This window comes from Equus quagga, chromosome 11 (genome assembly GCF_021613505.1).
Source record: "Equus quagga isolate Etosha38 chromosome 11, UCLA_HA_Equagga_1.0, whole genome shotgun sequence".
NCBI classification, from domain to species: domain Eukaryota; kingdom Metazoa; phylum Chordata; class Mammalia; order Perissodactyla; family Equidae; genus Equus; species Equus quagga.
This window is the reverse complement of record NC_060277.1, coordinates 28,316,241-28,334,655: the sequence shown is the minus strand read 5'-3', so window position 1 is coordinate 28,334,655 and position 18,415 is coordinate 28,316,241. Positions and strand designations below refer to the sequence as shown.

The 18,415-nt window shown below is 43.6% G+C and overlaps 1 protein-coding gene across 2 annotated transcripts in view; it reads right to left on the bottom strand.

The window, feature by feature from the left end:
• Window positions 1–1,158: 1,158 nt before the first annotated feature.
• The window catches only part of BVES (blood vessel epicardial substance), a 38,533-nt gene continuing 21,276 nt past the window's right edge, over window positions 1,159–18,415 (bottom strand). For both annotated transcript variants that reach the window (XM_046674942.1, XM_046674943.1), the window contains exon 9: window positions 1,159–5,015. In XM_046674942.1, the coding sequence (XP_046530898.1) occupies window positions 4,891–5,015 (125 nt within the window). In that variant the 3' untranslated portion in view covers window positions 1,159–4,890. The remainder of the gene's footprint in view (window positions 5,016–18,415) is intronic.

Genomic DNA, 18,415 nt, shown 5'->3' with positions numbered 1-18,415 from the left:
AAAGGCGAGGCTAGAGATAGAGAAACCAGTCGGGGCTCTGCTGCTGTGGGAACCAGGGGGCAGCCACAGACGCCAGCAGTGGAGGCGCTTCGAGAACGGCAATATTCATTACTTTCGTTACATGTTAAAGTAATGAACACTTTTCTTGGAAAATAGCTATTTTACAAAGCCAAAAAATCAGCCAGAGTAGTGGCATTGCTCTACACTTTTGCAAATCTTTTAAAAGTCTGGCTTAAGAGAAGACAGAGCTGGATTTTCACATCTTCCTCTGCATTGTTTTGGTTCAAGTATAGGAAGAAAATCTGGCCTCACACAGATATGTAGGTGGAAGAGAGAGGAGTATTTTAATAGCCTTTAGAGATAATTGTGAATATTCTTGATACTACAACAAAACTCAGCAAGGGACACTTAACTTACAGTGGGCTGTAGTCGTATCTGCCCACAGAAAGCCCCCAAGTGGCCATAGATGGAAACCGTTAGGTCCCACAGCTAGGCTTACATCAGAGGAAGGTGTCCCAAAGCAAGAAGTTCAGGGCTCAGAACCCAGGCTTAGGTGACAAGGCTTATTGAGCAACAGAATTAATTCCTTTTATGGTAGTATAAAATGTCCCTTCCTTTTGGGTCTAGTCTTGGGGCTGATTGTGGCAAGTTAGGTGCCAAGGACCTTTACTAAGGGCCAAGAGATGGGCTGACAAGTTACCATCCCAATAGCTAGGATAGATGATGGAAGAAAACATGGTTTCTCCAAGAATAGAAAGACTGGTCCCTCTTGCCCACCACAGAATAGACCCAGGGGAGATTTTTGGCCTCCTTCATGCGACTCCTTGTGTTGTTGAACTTTATGAAACTAGAAGGGAATGTTCAAAGAAGGTGGGAGAAAAAGTTGAAGTCTATACATCCCCACAGTGAAGCTCTCAAGCCTTCTCCATTGCCGCATCCAGTCAACAGTCTACACTGCCTCGTGGCCCTCTCTTTTCACGGCCAAAGGCAGCCAAGATGGCAGACTTTTGAAATTAAGTGGAACTGATTAAAAGCACCCCTTCTGCAGGTCTGCTCAGACCACCTAAACCAGAGCAATTCCCACAACCTCTGAGGGTCACTGAAGAAATCAACTACCTGTAAGAGGAATGAAATTAAAAAAATACACATTTTCTAAGTAAGAAATTTATTTGATCAAATGACAATATATGAAGATAGTTTAAACCATAAGGCTCTATTCAGACAAGACGTAAATTTATTATAAAGTAAATGTTATCCATGTAAATGGTACCTAAAAACAGAAAGAATGAGTTTCCTATAAATAATGTGTCTGTATAAGGCATTCATAAAATCCTTGTGTACTTTAAAACTAGGTTGCAAGTATAACAAAAACCTGTCAATAGTATACTCAAAAGGAGGTCTCAGACGACACAATATGTGGTTATACACAGGTATTTGGGGTTCTGTGACAATCAAAGCATGGCTACCATCAGTGAGAAAATGTGCTGTCCTGTGAGCAGAACCAAAGCTGTGATTATGCTGAAACCTCGAGTTTCCTGCACAGAATCCTATCCTTTCAAATCCTTGGGAATTTGAATCAAGCCGGTGGGAATTTCTAATAACTTTAGTTTGGGATAATTAGAAAAAGAGGTTGGGAAACTGGAGTTGGAAAGAGAGAAGGGAGGGGAAAGTGAGGCATGGCAAGGTCAGAGGTTTCTGCAGAGCAGCTTTAGAAATGACCAAGGAAATGGATGAAAAAAAATTACAGTGAACCCTTGGAGCTGCACCCTGGGGTCTGTAAGGAGGAGGGCACGGAGTTGCGAGGTCGGGATAGACCCGCATGCCCAGGTGCTCAGCTGGGCACCACCGCACACAACACGACAATCTTCACTGGAGGGTGGAGACATTACCTGGGTGCATGGGGGACAGGGCAGAATGTGTAGATTACATCAACTCTCCCCAAAGATTTTTCCACCCTCCAAGGGACTTTGTCTTTGGGGCCATGATAGGACCCAGGAGGCAGGAATCAGCAGCTGCAAGTTATAAAATCAGAAAAGCTTCAGACACGTGGAAGGAGAACCAGACACGGAGCGGGTCTCCTAGTGCACACACTGCTGAGAGCAAAGCACGAAGGTGTCCCGTGATTAAAGTGAGACTGAACCACAGGGAGAAACAGAAAAGATCCCAGAAAGCCAAGGATGGTAACTGAAAAATCATGAATATAGCACCCATTATTACCCATTTACAATATATAAACCTCACCGAGAATCTATATAATGTCTGTGCTATTACTTCATAAATATAAATATTTATGAGGGCTTTCAAAATATTACAAATGACAAACTTTCTGGTATAAATGTTAGACTCTAGATTCATACAATGGACTTGATATCATTACATTTAAACCTAGTAGATTTGGGGTTATATATAGAATGATTTTTGCAGACCATTTTCTAAAGCTTGGTCACACAGCTGAGTGAGTGCCAAAAACACAGGAAGCATCTTATGGCGGCTTTGGCAGCAAACATGGTTTTTGTCTGTGTATTTGTGCCTTATACAAAGATACACTTGTTCATTTGTATAAATGAATTTAAAGTCATCCATAGGAGATCTGACACTTAAAACTCTTTTCTATTTTCCTATCTGCTTCTTTGCTGTCAACTCTATGTGGGAGGGCTACTCAGCGGCTTGTGGCTTCTTTTCTCTGAATCTCATTGTCTTCCTTCGAGGTGTGTATTTAAAAATAGTTTCATGTTTCCCATTCAGGCTAAGTGGCTCTTTTAAGATTCCTGATCTTGAGGTTACAATCTTTGTTATCAGTGACTGTGACGCACATGTGCACATGCACACACATATTTTAATAAAAACCGTAAGTGACTTTATATCATCTAATTATAGCAGTGTGCTTTTAAAAATGTTTGCTCCCAGCACTACAGAAAATAACCTCCAAACACATCCAGGATGATCATCACAGTTGACCCTCTCTGCTGTCTGAGGCTCACAAAGTGAGACAAACCTGAAGATGGGTCACGGGATGGAGACCCCAAGGTTCTGTGGATGCAGAGAATATTAAAAACGCGGCCTCTGCAGCATCTACACTTACTTTCTGCTCAGGGAAGGATGTAATATCTAATTACTCTAGAGAGTGATTTCATAAATTAGTCTTCTGCATGTGTGACTTTACTCCCATAGCTAAAGGACGGCAGTGTTAACACCATTACATTGTCGCGACACACATGATCCCAGGCACAGAGAGAGTTCAACCTAATAGAGCTCGACAACCTTAAAGCCAAGCCTCAGTCGTTTACCTTTGCTTCATTTCCCCAAAACAAATTTCTAATTTACAAACTGAAGAGCCCACTATCATAGGAAAGTGAAATCAGCTTTTCCACTGTGCTGTTAACAAGCCAATATTTGATAAAGACGTTAAGAGCTGGACTCCCAGTCTACGGCTTCTCAATGAGTAATCCACTGTGTAAATTTAACTCAAGTGAAATTACCAAAAAAATTAGCTAAAAAAATGGCTTTAGGAATATGGGGTAACGCTAGAGTAGCTTATTTACCTTCTCTAAACAGAAATCACCTCTTGACAAGAGATGCTGCTTTTGGCTCAGTTCACCTGGAAATAATTTCATTTGGAACTTCTCTCAGCTATTTAATATAAGAGGGGACTAACTCAAAGTCGGTTCTAGTGGATGGAACAAAATAAACATCAGTGGGGCACGGCGTAGCACAGCCAATCAATGGGCTTCACCCCGTGGAGTGCCACAGTCACACGGGCCAGACTGACTGGGGGTTTAAGCAAACTTCTCATTTCCCAAATACCACCGTTTCCTGAAACATGATTCTAATAGAAAACAGAGATCTGGAACCAGGGCCCTCACAGCAATATCTAGGTTGGGTGGCCATGGCATGGCCTGTGGCGAACTGTCTGCCCCCACAGCTGTCTTCACATTCACAGCTCTGGCACCGGGTACTGGCACACATTTTAAAGAGACATCGATGGCTCTGGGGGTACAATCTGAAACTTCAGAACACCAACTGAAGGATGAAGCTTCTCTGACAGTCATGTCATTCTGTGACAGTTTCTTGGCCACTTGACTCTCCTATCTTCCCTACTCCAAGTGTTCCTCACCCTAGAGTGTGTGGGCAAGGTGGCTCCAAATCACACGTAAGCTGAGTTTTGCTAAACGTCGACACTGAACTCAGAACTGTTTCCCTCTGTTAGCTTTCCAGCCTTATGTTTCAGACCAGTTTATAAATAGCATAATACGAGGGTAATGTGAGCAAAGCCGTATGAGTTTGGCTCATCATCAAGCTGTCTACACAATGTGCAAAGAAATAAGGTGATTTGGAGGAGTAATTAATGCGTCTGGCCTGGGAGGAAAAATATACTCCAGCTGAATCACATCTTTCTTTAAACTTTTCCATCCAAAAAATCAACGGAAGAAAGCCCGCTTTTTGTTACTTCAACCTCAATGTCAAACTTACATTGTTTGTTAAAACTATCCAATGGACAACCCATTGCCATGGTGGAGAAAAAAATCGTCTGTGAGGAAAATGAACCACAACTCAGAAAAATAAGTGAAAGCATTTGCAGCGACAGAGCACTAAGAGTTTTTAAAGTTAAAATGATAATATATCTAGAAAATACTGTGAAAATATATATCTCAGAATAGAAGTAGGTTTAGTCAGAAGGCTCAGTAAAACAATTACTTAAAAAGCTGACCAATAAACAGGAGAGCTAAAATACCCTTCCCATTTTCAAATCCTCCTCACTTTCCTGCCCTCAGACTCCACCCGTCTGGATGTACTAAAACAGAGTAACCGAAAAGCTGTGAAAAAGTGCTGGTATTTTTCAGGATCTCTTCAAGACAATTTCCATCTTGGTAACTTGACTCCTCTCTCTGATCAAGGCAACTGATGGCCTTTAAACGCATTTGGAGACACGGGTTCAAAGACCTCGTCGTCATCTTCCACCCCTTCTTCTATTGGTTTCATCTTGGCGGAGGCTCGCTGGTGTGGGGATGACACATCTGTCAAAGACACAGAAAGGACAACCACGTAATGTACAGCCTGCCCTGACACCGGTGATGAATAAATGACAACCAATAGGACATACTGGAGTTTACGAGGAAGCCATTTGGTTTAAAAATAATTTGGCCTGACCTTGTTTTTTCCAAAAGACGTGGACTCTTGGGCACGCATTGTACATCTGCTTTAAACTTTTACAACGTCCCAAAGACAAGACTGATGCTCTTAAAAATAGGGATGCAGCTTCCCCCCATATGCCATTTCCTTAAGGCTAAGCATCTCTTCCTAGAAACTAAGGATTAACTACTGACCTGCTGTGTTCACCTTGTGACCACTGACCTGGTGACCATCGACCTGCTGAGTTCCTATCATATGTGATGTATGCTCTTTGTTCCAAGACTGTATATAACGTCTCTGCAGACCCCACTTCTTTGGAGAGCTTCCTCTTCCTTCCTGAAGGTACTCTCTGGGCTACATGGTCCTTAGGGTGGGCTCATGGTAAACTCACCCCAATTTTGATTTATAGATTGATTATGGATTATTTGTGTTGACATTGGCGTGATGTAATAATTATAAACTCCAACTGGAAAATAAAACTCTCCAAGAATCTATAGCTGGTAACGTATTTTCAATCCAGCATTTCAATAAAGCAACCAGTTCAAGAAGTGGTTCTCAGTCGTGAGAACAGACGTGGAACGGATTCCGCTGCATGAGCTTGTGTGATATGAGCTTCTCAAACACACACAGTTCCCAGTGGGCTGCCCTACAGTCTGTTTAGGACTCAGAATGCATGTTCCTATGTTCATATCATACATGGTGATTTGAAGCCCTCGAAAGCCGATTATTTAACTCCTTAATTTCCTTAAAGAATAGTTCTATTCTAAAACTATAGAATCTAACATCATCTGTAGCACCACCTAAAAGAACAGTGCTTGCCACCACCTGTCCAGCCGCTCCTGGACTGATATGGGAGAAGGGAGGAGGGAGAGAAGAGGAGAGGTGGCAGGGGGAGATGGGGAGAGGCCCCACACAAAGGAGGGAGGAGCCAGGTGGAGGAAATACAATCCCAAGTAGCAGCAGGGGCAGGAGCATCCCCAGGGCCTTTTAGGACGCCATTATACCAAAGGAACCAAGCAATAAATGATTCATTCATTCAGCCCCTCATTCAATAATGCATTCACCAAATGCTTATTGAGCATCTACCATACAATGGAGGCTATGCTTCATGTAGAGAAAAATACTGCCTAAAACTAAGAGTGGAAGTTATCATAAATAGGTGCAGAGACTTCTCAAGACACCTAGTGAGCAGCTCACGAGACAGCATAAACATAAACTCCCCTCCACACAGTTCCCACATTCAATGTCAGGATCCACATGGTCGGGGCTCCATCTGCTCCATGCACACCTGTGCTGTCTTCTTGTTGCCCTCCAGCAGGGCGGAGTGGCGTTCAGTCAGCCAGCAAATGCTGAACTCAGGCTGGGTGTAAGGGTCGATGATAGAAGAAGAGTCAGTGAAATCCGACTCTTCAAATACTTGCAATACAGAGAAGGAGAGGAGAGGGATCCTATTAAGACACAAAGCAGAACGGCTACAGGAAACTGATCCAGATCAGCTGTGAATCCCTGGCAAGAGGCAGTAGCACAACAGGGCTGGCCGCCCTGAGAGCACGCTGCAGGGAACAGGAGGGAGGGCAGGGGCCAGCGGTCTGTCACACCGCACGGGGGAAGCTGCAGACACAGGGGTCAAGACTGGCGGCTCAGGAAACACTTCCAGGGGTCACATCCCTGCTCTGCTGCTTCCCAGCTGTGTGACCTGCCCTCCATTACCAAACCTCTTTGGGCCTCAGTTTCCACACCTGTAGAAGGGAGATTTTCACAGGACTGCCTCATGGGGTTGTTGGGAGGATTAAATAAAATAATCATGTGATGTGATTAGCAGGGTGCCAGGCACACAGAGAATGCCACTAAATGTCATATGTTGTTAACTGTATAGTTACTACCATACTTCTGGGGAAATGCCACTACCAACAGCCACATCTTCCGACATAAAAAGATCATAATTCAGGAGGGCTGGACGTTGGTATATGTGCTTGTTGTACATCCACGGAAACTGTTCACTTTCAAACAGTCAATTAAAATACTGAGTTTCTTGAAAGACAACTACTGACATAAACCGTAGAAAGTAAGCCTCTATTAAAATGGCCCAAGAAGACGATTCCGCCACAGAGCACAGCACGGCAGACCCTCTCAGACAAGGTCTTTTGATCCTTTTCCGCACAGGTGACATCAAACACACCAAACACAACGTCTAATTCGAATGTCTACTCAAATGCAATGGATACTATCTGTGTGACCTTGAGCAAGTTACTTCACTTTTCTGAGCCTCAACTGCCCCATCTGTGAAATAGGAACAATACTAATACTATCTACTTCATATGGTTGTTAAGAGGATTAAATGACCCAACAGGTGGAAAGTTCTTAGATTGGCCCCTAGGATGCCACAGTCACTCTGATTCAATAAAATGAGTTAATTAATATGGTCTTCGGAAGGCAACGGCCTAAATAATTAGAAAACTTGTTAAAAGTCACCATCGCCCAGAGGAATGGCAAATAAAGGAAATGGGACTTGTGTTTGAATAGGGGTTTGTGTTCCTTAATCTAAACCGTCCTGAGTGCAGCAAAATTGTCTTTTTTTAAAAAAAAAAAAAAAACACAACAGCCATGGCTTCCATCAAATTTCTAGCCTCAAGTTATGATTGAGTCTCCTGAAATGTTAACTTAGGCTGAGCATTTGCAATCAGAAATAAACTCTTAGAACAAAGAACAAGATGGCACATCTAAGCGCATTAAATCAAACCAATAATGGAGAGCATTCAGACCTAATTGTTTAACACACAGAAGAGGAACACGCCCAGTTTATTTTGACTGGGGAAGTGGGACTAATTGATCTCCAGTTTTGAAGCCTATCTGTCAAACCAGGGGTGACATTCTATAGCATCCATAGGGGCCAAAATGTTATCTGAGCCTCTCAACTACCTCACCAGTCACTGCATTTTTGCATTGAGAGAGAATGAAGAGAGGACCCAGCACAAATGGAAATGACCCAGAGAAAACTTTCCAAGAACTTGCAGCTTCTCTGTGAATTTATTCTGTTCCCACTATATTTGTCCAGGAAAGGAAGAGTTGTAGTGTTACCACATAACATTAAAAGATAGGAAGGCGAGAGCCATCACATTCCTGGGGTGGCATTCAGGGGTCTCCAGGTCGGGCCTCGTTCCCCTTGTAGTCCAAGCTCTGGCAAACTCACCGCTCCCCAAGTCCAACCCATCCTCCTCCTCTTCTCCTCTTGCATTTCCCTCCACCTGGAATGGTCTCTCCACTCCCATCCCTACCCTCTAAATTCCTATCCACTCCTCAAGGTGGAGTCCCAACCCCGTCTCCTTCATTCGTTGTCTTGCCTAACTCCTTCTGTGGGCAGATTCTGCTCTCTTCTAAATGACTAAGCCCTTCCACGTTCTGCATCACACTGTGGTCACAGGTACTTGCATCTCTCCCTTATTGCATCCAGATGCTAATAAGCATCTGGAGGGCAGGCACCACAGCCTCTTCTCTCCTGCTGCCTCTCAGAAGTACCCCATACCGCCAAGTCCTGGAGAATTACTTAGTAGATGAAAAAAATCTCTCCTCTGAAACGCCACATGGTGCCTCCAGAAAGCTGATCCTGAGGACTTGGGAAACCATCACATTTTCCTTCTGCCGGGTCAAGCCCCGCCCCCTATAGAGGACACCATCAGCATTCCTCAACTGCAGGCAGGTCTCGGTTGTGGTAAAACCTCACTCTGAAAAAGTACTGTAATCACTATATTCTGAATCATGTCCCCTGATAATTGACTGACTCAACGGTGCTTACAGCATGGGCAAGAGTACTGTTCCCACAAGTCAACACCAATGACGTTCGTCAGTACCCTCACCTTCTACAAAGTTTTCATCCAATCAGCAAAAAGAACCCCAGAGTGACTACTAGGTGCTAGACGCTGGGTTAAATGTTGAGGAAATAAAGTCGAATTGGAGCAATCCGTCCTTACCACACCCATACTATTATTTCTACTTGCTACTCGGAAGTTAAAGCAAAGACCATCTGGGCAGCCCGTGAGAGAAGGCAGAGTGGCGGCTGCTATGGTGAAGGCCTTTCTCACCGGGAGTGAAGGAATGAGAAACACATCCGGGCAGGATAAACCAGGCGGCCTTAACAGCCAGCAAGACTGAATTTGTCTGCTCAAGTTCCTTGCACACCGAGAATACCAGACTCACTTTCGTTTCAGGCTCTGTGGCTGAGCTGGAGCCCTCAGCTCCCAGTTCCCACAGTAACAAAGACTTGTTGCTCCTTCTCCACCCGGCAGATGCACCACAAGGCAACAGGAACGCAGCCTGACGTGTAACTGCCAGACACTGAGTGGCAGCTCAGCAGGACTCAGAGTCACAGAGAGGGCCCACTCTGGACCAACCTCAGTTAGCCTGGGCCTCCTGCACCTCTGAGGGCCACGGATGATGTCACCTGGCCCTTCCTGGGCATCTGCCACCGTCACGGTCAGGAGAAAGGCAGGCTTCGAGGAGCAAGGAGCTCACCTGGCCCTAGACCTGGTGGTCATCCAACCTCAGCAGGAGACCTGCTGGTTCAGTGCAAAGGCCCAGAGGCCAACACCACAGTGCTGGAAATCATTTCTTTGTCCACTAATAAATCCAAACCCAATTTGGAGTGTTAACCAAAAAAAGAGAGAGAGAGAATATTCTGCTTCAAGGACAGTAGCTTACATTACGCAAGTTGAAATTAATTCTTTCTACAATTGGCCTGGTTTTTCATCCATTTTATGCACCGATGCACCACAAGAAATTTGCCCAGAAGGCCAAAGACCTTGCCTAGATGTGAGAGCACGAGGAGAGGAGAGGGGAGAAACTGAGCTCATGTTTAGTTAAGTGCTTTTTCCAATTACTTTGGCCCCCCGAGGACATTATGATGAGGTTCACGACCTCTGTATAATCCTTTACTCTTCATTTATTCCACATTCTAGAGGGGCAAATAATTCCATATCCATAAATTTTCCAGAAAACTGATTTTTACCCTTCTTCTATTAAAACCACTTTTACAGTTGGGAGACAGAAGCGGTTAACTACATCCTTCGGTATTTATTATAATCAAGAAGAGATAATTAGCCTTTTTTTTTTTTTTTTGCTATTAGCTATAATCACCTTCCAATTGGCTCTGGCCGCTAATTAACACAGTTTACTACAAAAGCAGGTAAAGGGGCCGGCCTGGTGGCGCAGCGGTTACGTTTGCACGTTCCACTTCGGCCGCCCGGGGTTCACCAGTTCAGATCCTGGGTGCGAACATGGCGCCGCTTATCAAGCCATGCTGTGGTAGGCGTCCCACATATCAAGTAGAGGAAGTTGGGCATGGATGTTAGCTCAGGGCTGGTCTTCCTCAGCAAAAAGAGGAGGATTGGCGGCAGATGTTAGCTCAGGGCTAATCTTCCTCAAAAAGAAAAAAAAAAGGTATGTAAAACAAGAGTCTCAGACTGAACCGCAATGCAGACTCATCAGGTGTGAAATTGTTAAACGGTTATGTCAAGAGTTACTGTCGCGTGCAGGATGCTTCATATTACACCAGGTGGCAAAAAAAATCTCCTCCTGAAAAGACTTACACATCCCTTCCAGAGATATCAACGCATGGAAGGCACAGCTAGTGGAGCAGAGTTTACGCTGAGCTGTACACCATATTCAGTGTGTTCAGGTGAGCGAGAGAACTGTGGCACCAGGCAGCAGGCCCGAGAGTAAGAAAGGAAAACTCACGCTCAGAAACACAGGCTTGAGCAAACGCAGCAGACAGACTCGGAAGTAAGAGCCCTGAAGCAACAGTGGACACCTCCACTTGTGCCAGATCACAGTGGGTGACAACACCGTGGACACCCACAGGGGATTTGGATCTGGGAAGCAGAGGCTCTCCTCAGCAGACTGCTCAGACAGCGGTTAGTAGCAGATCCTTGCTGAAGAGGACAGAAGCTTACTATTAAGACCCACTGCCCAGGGGCCAGCCCCGTGGCCGAGTGGTTACGTTCATGTGCTCCGCTTTGGTGGCCCAGGGTTTGCCGGTTCAGATCCTGGGTATGGACCTACATGCCACTCACAAGCCATGCTGTGGTGGTGTCCCACATAGAAGAACTAGAATGACTTACAACTAGGATATACAACTATGTACTGGGGCTTTGGAGAGGAAAAAAAAAAAGAGGATGACTGGCAAGAGATGTTAGCTCAAGACCAATCTTCTTCACCAAAAAAAAAAAAAAAACCCAACAAAAAAAAAGACCCACTGTGCATCCTTGAGGGTCATTGCCTACAAGTGCAAACTAGCCATGGGCCTCCATGGAGACTGCCCCACCAGACCTTTCTCTGTCTTCCTAACGTCCAGAGTTAAAGAACCATAGGAAGCCTTTTCATACACAGACCAGTAAGAATTAGTCAAAATTCTTAGTGAAAAATCAGGTAAGAGAGATTCCCCTTGACAGAATTCTGTCCTTATTAAGCTTATTTCTATTTCAGTATGCTTCTAATTACATGAGGGCCTAAGGGCCTCTTCGGGCAAGTAAAAGTAAACAGACATATTTGTTGTTCTTAAATCCAGAGTGAAAGTCACACTTGTTCCAGAGAATGAATAAGTGACGTCAAGTTGGATCTTCAGTAAGTCTAGCACCGTAATATGAAGTTCATCAAGTGACTTTTCTCTCTGCTTAAGAAACACACTTCTTAAAAGGGAGCAACATTTTCGTAAACTATCCAATATAATGTAAATTTTTTTTTCTCTCGTCTGTTAACTTTGATGATATTTTCTTCATTCCTTTCAAAGTGTTCTTATTTTTATTATGTTTAACCATCTGGCCAACTGCTTTAGCAAGTAATTAAAAATCTTACAGAGGTTTAGAATTTTAATTAGATTATATAATTTTTGATGAATGGGGACGAGGAAGAATTTAATGGCTTCTTTGCTAGAAAAGATTATCATCCCTTTTCCTGCCTTTGCCTATTTATATCTTAAGACTTTTTTTTTTTTTTTATTGAGGTCATAAGATTTTTTGTAAATGAAGAAATTGAGTTTGGATTGAAGCTCTCTGAACAGCAAGGCTGAAGGGGAGGTGCGGCCTTTCTACCTAATTTCCATTCGAGGGTCTCAGCAGCAGCATTGAGGGACTCGAGCGAAGAAGCGTACAAATTAGGGCAACCGAGGAGACTGGAGGAGGTTAGCGGCTCCCATTAGGTTTTCTTTGGCCCAAGGAGTCATTCTCAGATCAATTCCTGACTACTCTGATGGCTGCTCAGGGCCCTGAACTGCACAGCCACACGTGTGAGCGGCCAAAGGACAGTGCAAGTCCTACAAGTCCTTCCTCCCCACAAAGAGAAAGCTTTAGAGTCTCAGAGATGGTGGATAAGCTCAGGAGAACAGGGAAGACAGTTCTAGGATGGCAGCTGTGCAACAGACCCAGAGAATAACCAGTCCAGGATGAGGCCGGAGAATGGGAGCCTCTGTGAAGGTCTCTGAGAAGAAGGGGACATGGAATTAATGGACTGAGAGAGTGGGGATATAAGACAAAAAATTCAAGGGTAAGAAAAGAAAGGCAACTAGAAACACCCTTAAAAACAAAAAGTAGTCTGAAAAGGCATAGTTCCAATACAAAACAAGCACTCAGAGACTTCAAAAAGAAAATGGATTTCACCTTAAAAAATGAGGAAGAAGAATCTAGAAGATAGTGGGGCTATGGGGAATCAGATGGCCCCAAAAGCAAGGCAATAAAAAAACTTTAGGGAAAAAAGGAGGGCAAAGTGTGAAGTAAGCTGTGGCATGATTTTTATGCTGTGTACAAAAGGAGAATCCATCTGAATTTGATGTTAGGAACAGACTCCATTGAATAGAAGTCATGAAATCACTGGGACCAAAAAGAAAGAAATGTAGTGACAGCCTACTAATTGATTCTGAATAAAGCATAATAATATCAACATTGTTTATTTGCTTTAAACTTTGCAGAACAACCCACAGATAAAGCAAGGAAGATTTAATAGCAGTTACCAAAGAGAAGAGAGTATTTAATACTGCTCAACTGTATACTTAAGAATGGTTGGGCTGGCCCCTTGGCTGAGTGGTTAAGCTGGTGCGCTCTGCTTTGGCAGCCCTGGATTTCGCTGGTTCAGATCCTGGGCGCGGACCTAGCACTGCTCATCAGGCCATGCTGAGGCGGCGTCCCACATAGCACAACCAGAATGACCTACAACTAAAACATACAACCATGTACTGGGGGACTTTGGGGAGAAGAAGAAGAAGAAAAAAAAGAAGATTGGCAACAGATATTAGCTCAGATGCCAATCTCTAAGGAAAAAGAAAACAAAAGAATGGTTAAGATGGTAAACTTTGTTATATTATTTTACCACAAAAAAGTTTTTTTAACAAAGAGAGAGCAGAATGTATATGTTATCAACCTAGGTTGTTTAAAGGCTAAAGAAGAGATCCATGACAGTTCGAAGGTGGAAGGGAGAAAGTATAAGAAAAGGCTGGGATGGGGGCCAGGCCCGTTGCCGAGTGGTTAAGTTCGCAAGCTCTGCTTCAGTGGCCCAGGGTTTCGCTCGTTCGGATCCTGGGCGCAGACATGGCACCACTCATCAGGCCATGTTGAGGTGGCGTCCCACATGCAACAACTAGAAGGACCCACAACTAAAAGCATACAACTATCTACTGGGTGGGATTTGGGGAGAAAAAGCAAAAAAAATAAAAAAGAAAAAAAGAGACTGGCAAGTTGTTAGCTCAGGTGCCAATCTTTAAAAAAAGAAAAATTAAAAAAAAAAGAAAAGGTTGGGATGATAATCTCTTCACCTTTAAAAGAGCTTCATAGAGAAAAAGAAATGGAGGTTTAAGTGGATTATTTAATGTTACAAAAGTAAACAATAAAAGAATAAAAACTAGCGTCATCACCATCCTGAGCAGAAGGGAGAAGGGAAGTTAAAAGTGAGCTAAGTTAGTTAGTAGATAAAGCTTAAGTGGATAAATCAATAAATAACAGCATATTATTTAGTATTTTGGACAAAAATTGGGTTACTGTGATCACAAGCTAACTGCTTGGAAGGAGTCAGTTCTTTTCACTGAAAGATTTTTTTTTGTGCTATTTGATATCTGTGTGTATATTAACTCCACAATTTTTTAAATGTTTGATTAAAAGACTAAAAATGTATAACTATATAAAATCCCTTTACAGTCATTTACAGACGAAAAAATGCTGTGTGAGGGTAGGGGTCATCTCATGGACCAGTGGGTGGGGGTTCTGGAGACAGACAGCACAGCCCCTAGTGGCTGGGGGACGAAGGACCCAGGAGAGGTCAATGTCATATTCCTCAACCTTAAAAGAGGAAAATGCAACATTGACCTCACTGGGTGATTGTGGGGATTAAACGAGAACACGTATGAAAGTGGTCAGGATGTGTCAGCGGCTACAGCAGTGGCTGAATACTCCCAGACAAGTTTATAGTCACACATGGATATGAATATTTATAAGGTAAAATGCAAAGCAAGAACTTAGACAAATTCAACACTTATTTCACGGCTGGCTGAGTGGCCTTGATCTGGTCATTTAATCCCTTTAAGCTGCATTCTACTCATCTACAAAGAGGGGGTGCTGCTTTCACTAACCGTCCCGGTGGGGCTGAGAACCGTTCACGGGCTCTCCCTCCGTCTTCCTGCTGCCTGATCACATCTCCTTCCTATCTCTCTGTATAATTCACGTAAAGCTTGTTGTTTATAAGTCTATGGCTGTTCCCAGGGGGAATGAAATACAAAGTGATTTGAACAGATTATTTCATGAAACCAGCTTTGAAACTAAGAATGCTGTATTGGCTTTTTCTATCTTTCCAGGTAAATAAATAAGAGAGCTGAGAGAAACCCATTATGTCAGATACGTTGCCAGTCTTCGCAGACAAGAATACCAACCAGATGCAAGCTAACTTGACTTAAAGCGTATTTGTGCAACTAGGTCATAGGAAATTGGAAGAGTGTCCACAGCACCATCTTGACATTAATAACAAAAAAACTAGAAAAGGTTTTTTTGTCAGTGAGAAATCTCTCTCTAAATATTTCATGGTATCTTTAAAAAAATCATAAATTTTAATTACAATTTCTGAAAAATACATGGTTTAAGCTTTTCTGAAACATAATCTTTCAAAGATGAGTTCTAACTGGCTGCATTGCCTATATTACCTCAAGATTTAACAAACAAACAGGGGCCAGCCCAGTAGCACTGTGGTTAAGCTCGTGCACTCTGCTTCGGTGACCCGGGGTTGACAGGGTCAGATCCCAGGCGTGGACCTACACACTGTTCATCAGGCCATGCTGTGGCAGCATCCCACGTACAAAATAGAGGAAGACTGGCACAGATGTTAGCTCAGGGACAATCTTTCTCAAGCAAAAAGAAGAGGATTGGTAACAGATGTTAGCTCAGGAACAATCTTCGTCACCAAAACCAACCAACCAAACAAACGAAACAATAGGTTATTTAACTCCAATTAACTAAGATAAAGTTCTGCAACTTTCAGGGAAACATGTCCTTGTGTTGCCATGACACTGCCTTTGCTGGCCCCACTTACTGGTGATGGAATTGCCAAGTACAATCAATCTGAGCGTGTGTATGCCTGTGTGTGTTTTACACGTTACATGTAGGGAACTAAATCTCATAAGGAAGAGAAGATGACAAGAAGATGACAAGTTCCCTTGATGAGCACCTTGGTTCAGGAGCAGAGAGCTCATATGCAGATGAGGGCATTACATCCTTCACACTCGTCCTGGACATCCTATCTCACGCTCACACTTCCAACAGGAGACTCAAGTAAATGAAGCAATAGGAAGGGAAAAAGAATTAAAGTAACTGGATTATGTGCTACCAAATAAGCAGAGAGGAAGCAGTTTTTCTCAGGCTATCTCATTACTTCACTTTCTGGCCTTCAAATGATAATTTGAAGTGGAATACAGAATCTGCGTGGTAAAGATCTTGCTCTGGATTTTGCGTCATGTGACGTGTCAAAATAGAGCACAACATAAGAAATGGGATCAGCAGCAATTCCCTTAAACAGTTCACTTAAAGCTTCCCTTCACCTTTTACTCAACTGTATTTCTGTTTAACTGAACATTTTCTGTGCAATGTTAGGAAACACGTTCGTGGCATTCTATCCCAGACTGGTCGAGATCTTTAAAAGTAGAGCCTTCACCAGAACCCATGAAAGCCTCCAGACCTACCCACCAGTAGATGGGAGACACAGAAACATCTTAATCATAACCATGGCGACGCAGTCAGCAAAATTCCAGAACGCAGGGAGGGAATTCCACACCTCACTGCTTCAAGTGTAGTTCAGGGACCAGCCACATCGACATCATCTGGGTACTTGTCCCAGGCCCCATCCCAGTCTGCTGCATCATAACCTTTAAGATCTCCCAGTGGTTCATATGCATAGTTATGTTTAAGAATCGATGCTCTAAAGGACAAACCACACAAGACAAAAGAAAAAAAAAATGCAGAAACAGGGGCCAGCCCTGTGGCCAAGCAGTTAAGGTCACATGCTCTGCTTTGGCGGCCCAGGGTTTCGCTCATTTGGATCCTGGGCACAGACACGGCACTACTCATCAAGCCATGCTGAAGCAGCGTCCCACATGCCACGACTGGAAGGACACACAACTGAAATATGCAACTATGTACTGAGGGGATTTGGGGAGAAAAAGCAGGAAAAAAAAAAAGAAGATTGGCAACAGTTCTTAGCTTAGATGCCAATCTTAAAAAAAAAAAAAATGTAGAAACACACACAGAGACACAGACAGATGGAACGGGAGCCCAGAGATGCAAAGAGACTTTTCAACCAAGTGCAAGGGGTCCATGCTGATCCTAATTTGAAAAATAATTATGAGAAACGTTGATATGGGTTTTCATGTTTAAATCTACTTCCATATTTGAGCTAATGACTAGAGGAAATAATGTGATGGTTGTTTAATTAGGAATATATATAAAATAAACAATTTTTAGAGAGCAGCATTGCTTGTAATTCTGTAAGTATGAGGCAAAGTGAAAGTTAATTAAAAGATAAATGACTGGAGGGGCCAGCCCAGTGACATAGTGGTTGAGTACACGCACTCCACTTCGGCAGCCTGGGGTTCGTGGATTTGGATCCCAGGCGTAGACCTATGCAACACTCTCGTCAGGCCATGTTGTGGCGGTGTCCCACATATGAAATAGAGAGAGACTGGCACAGATGTTAGCTCAGGGACAATCTTCCTCCAGCAAAAAGAGGAAGATTGGCAACAGATGTTAGCTCAGGGCCAATCTTCCTCACCAGAAAAAAAAAAAAGAGGAAATGACAGGAGAATATTATTGGATAATTTTTAACATTCCTATGTAGAACCCCTGTATGAAGAATAAGGCAAAAATTTTCATTGAAATGGAAATTAACCAGACTGCGAAAACCTATTTGTAGCAATTCTTGGTCATAATGAAGGATTCAGGGGACGGTAGGTTTCCCCAAAGAAGGAGGCTGGAGGGGAAAGAAGTGACTTTGGGTAAGTGGGACCTTGTCACTGAGTGTATGCGGACTCATCTGAAAAGGGGGGAATAATAACAGCCGCTGTGCCTGGCTGGCAGAGTTGTCAGGTTTAAATGCAACAAGGGGTGTGAAAGTGACCTGTAAACTGTAAAGTACTAGGCAAATGTCATATGCATTTTCCTTTTCTGTTTAAAATGCAGAGGCAACATGGTCTAACAGCCTGGGCTTCGGAATGAGACAGGATACCTAGGTTTGTGTCCCAGCACCTCCCCTGTGGAAGTGGAATAAGTGAACAAGCATGTCCTAGTCCCAATTTTCCCATCTGTAAAATGGAATAATACTAACGTGGTAGATTGTGTTATTGTCAAGACACCTGCTTTCCCTCCGTCGCCAGCCCCTTCCTGCATGACCCCTGCAGGATTAAAGATCCACCCACTAACAGCAGTTTTGGCCAAGTGACTTCTCTGGTCCAGGGAATATGAGTGGAAGTGGCATGCGACACTTGTAAATCGGAGCTTTAAAAGTCATCAGTAATTCTGCCATGACTGTCTTCCCTCTGCCATGAGAATGGGAGTGACCCCGGCAGCAACTGCTCCTCTCCTAGAGTGAGCAGGACATGCCGGGAGCGGTACCAGCATGTACATGAGCCAGAAGGCAGCCTCGTAATCACAGCCAACGATTTGGGGGACTGTCTCTCAGCGCCGCATCATCTGGCGAAGCTAATACAGCTCTCCACGCAGGATGAGAGTGGAGATTAAATGTGATTACGTATGGAGCACCCGAAAAAATAATA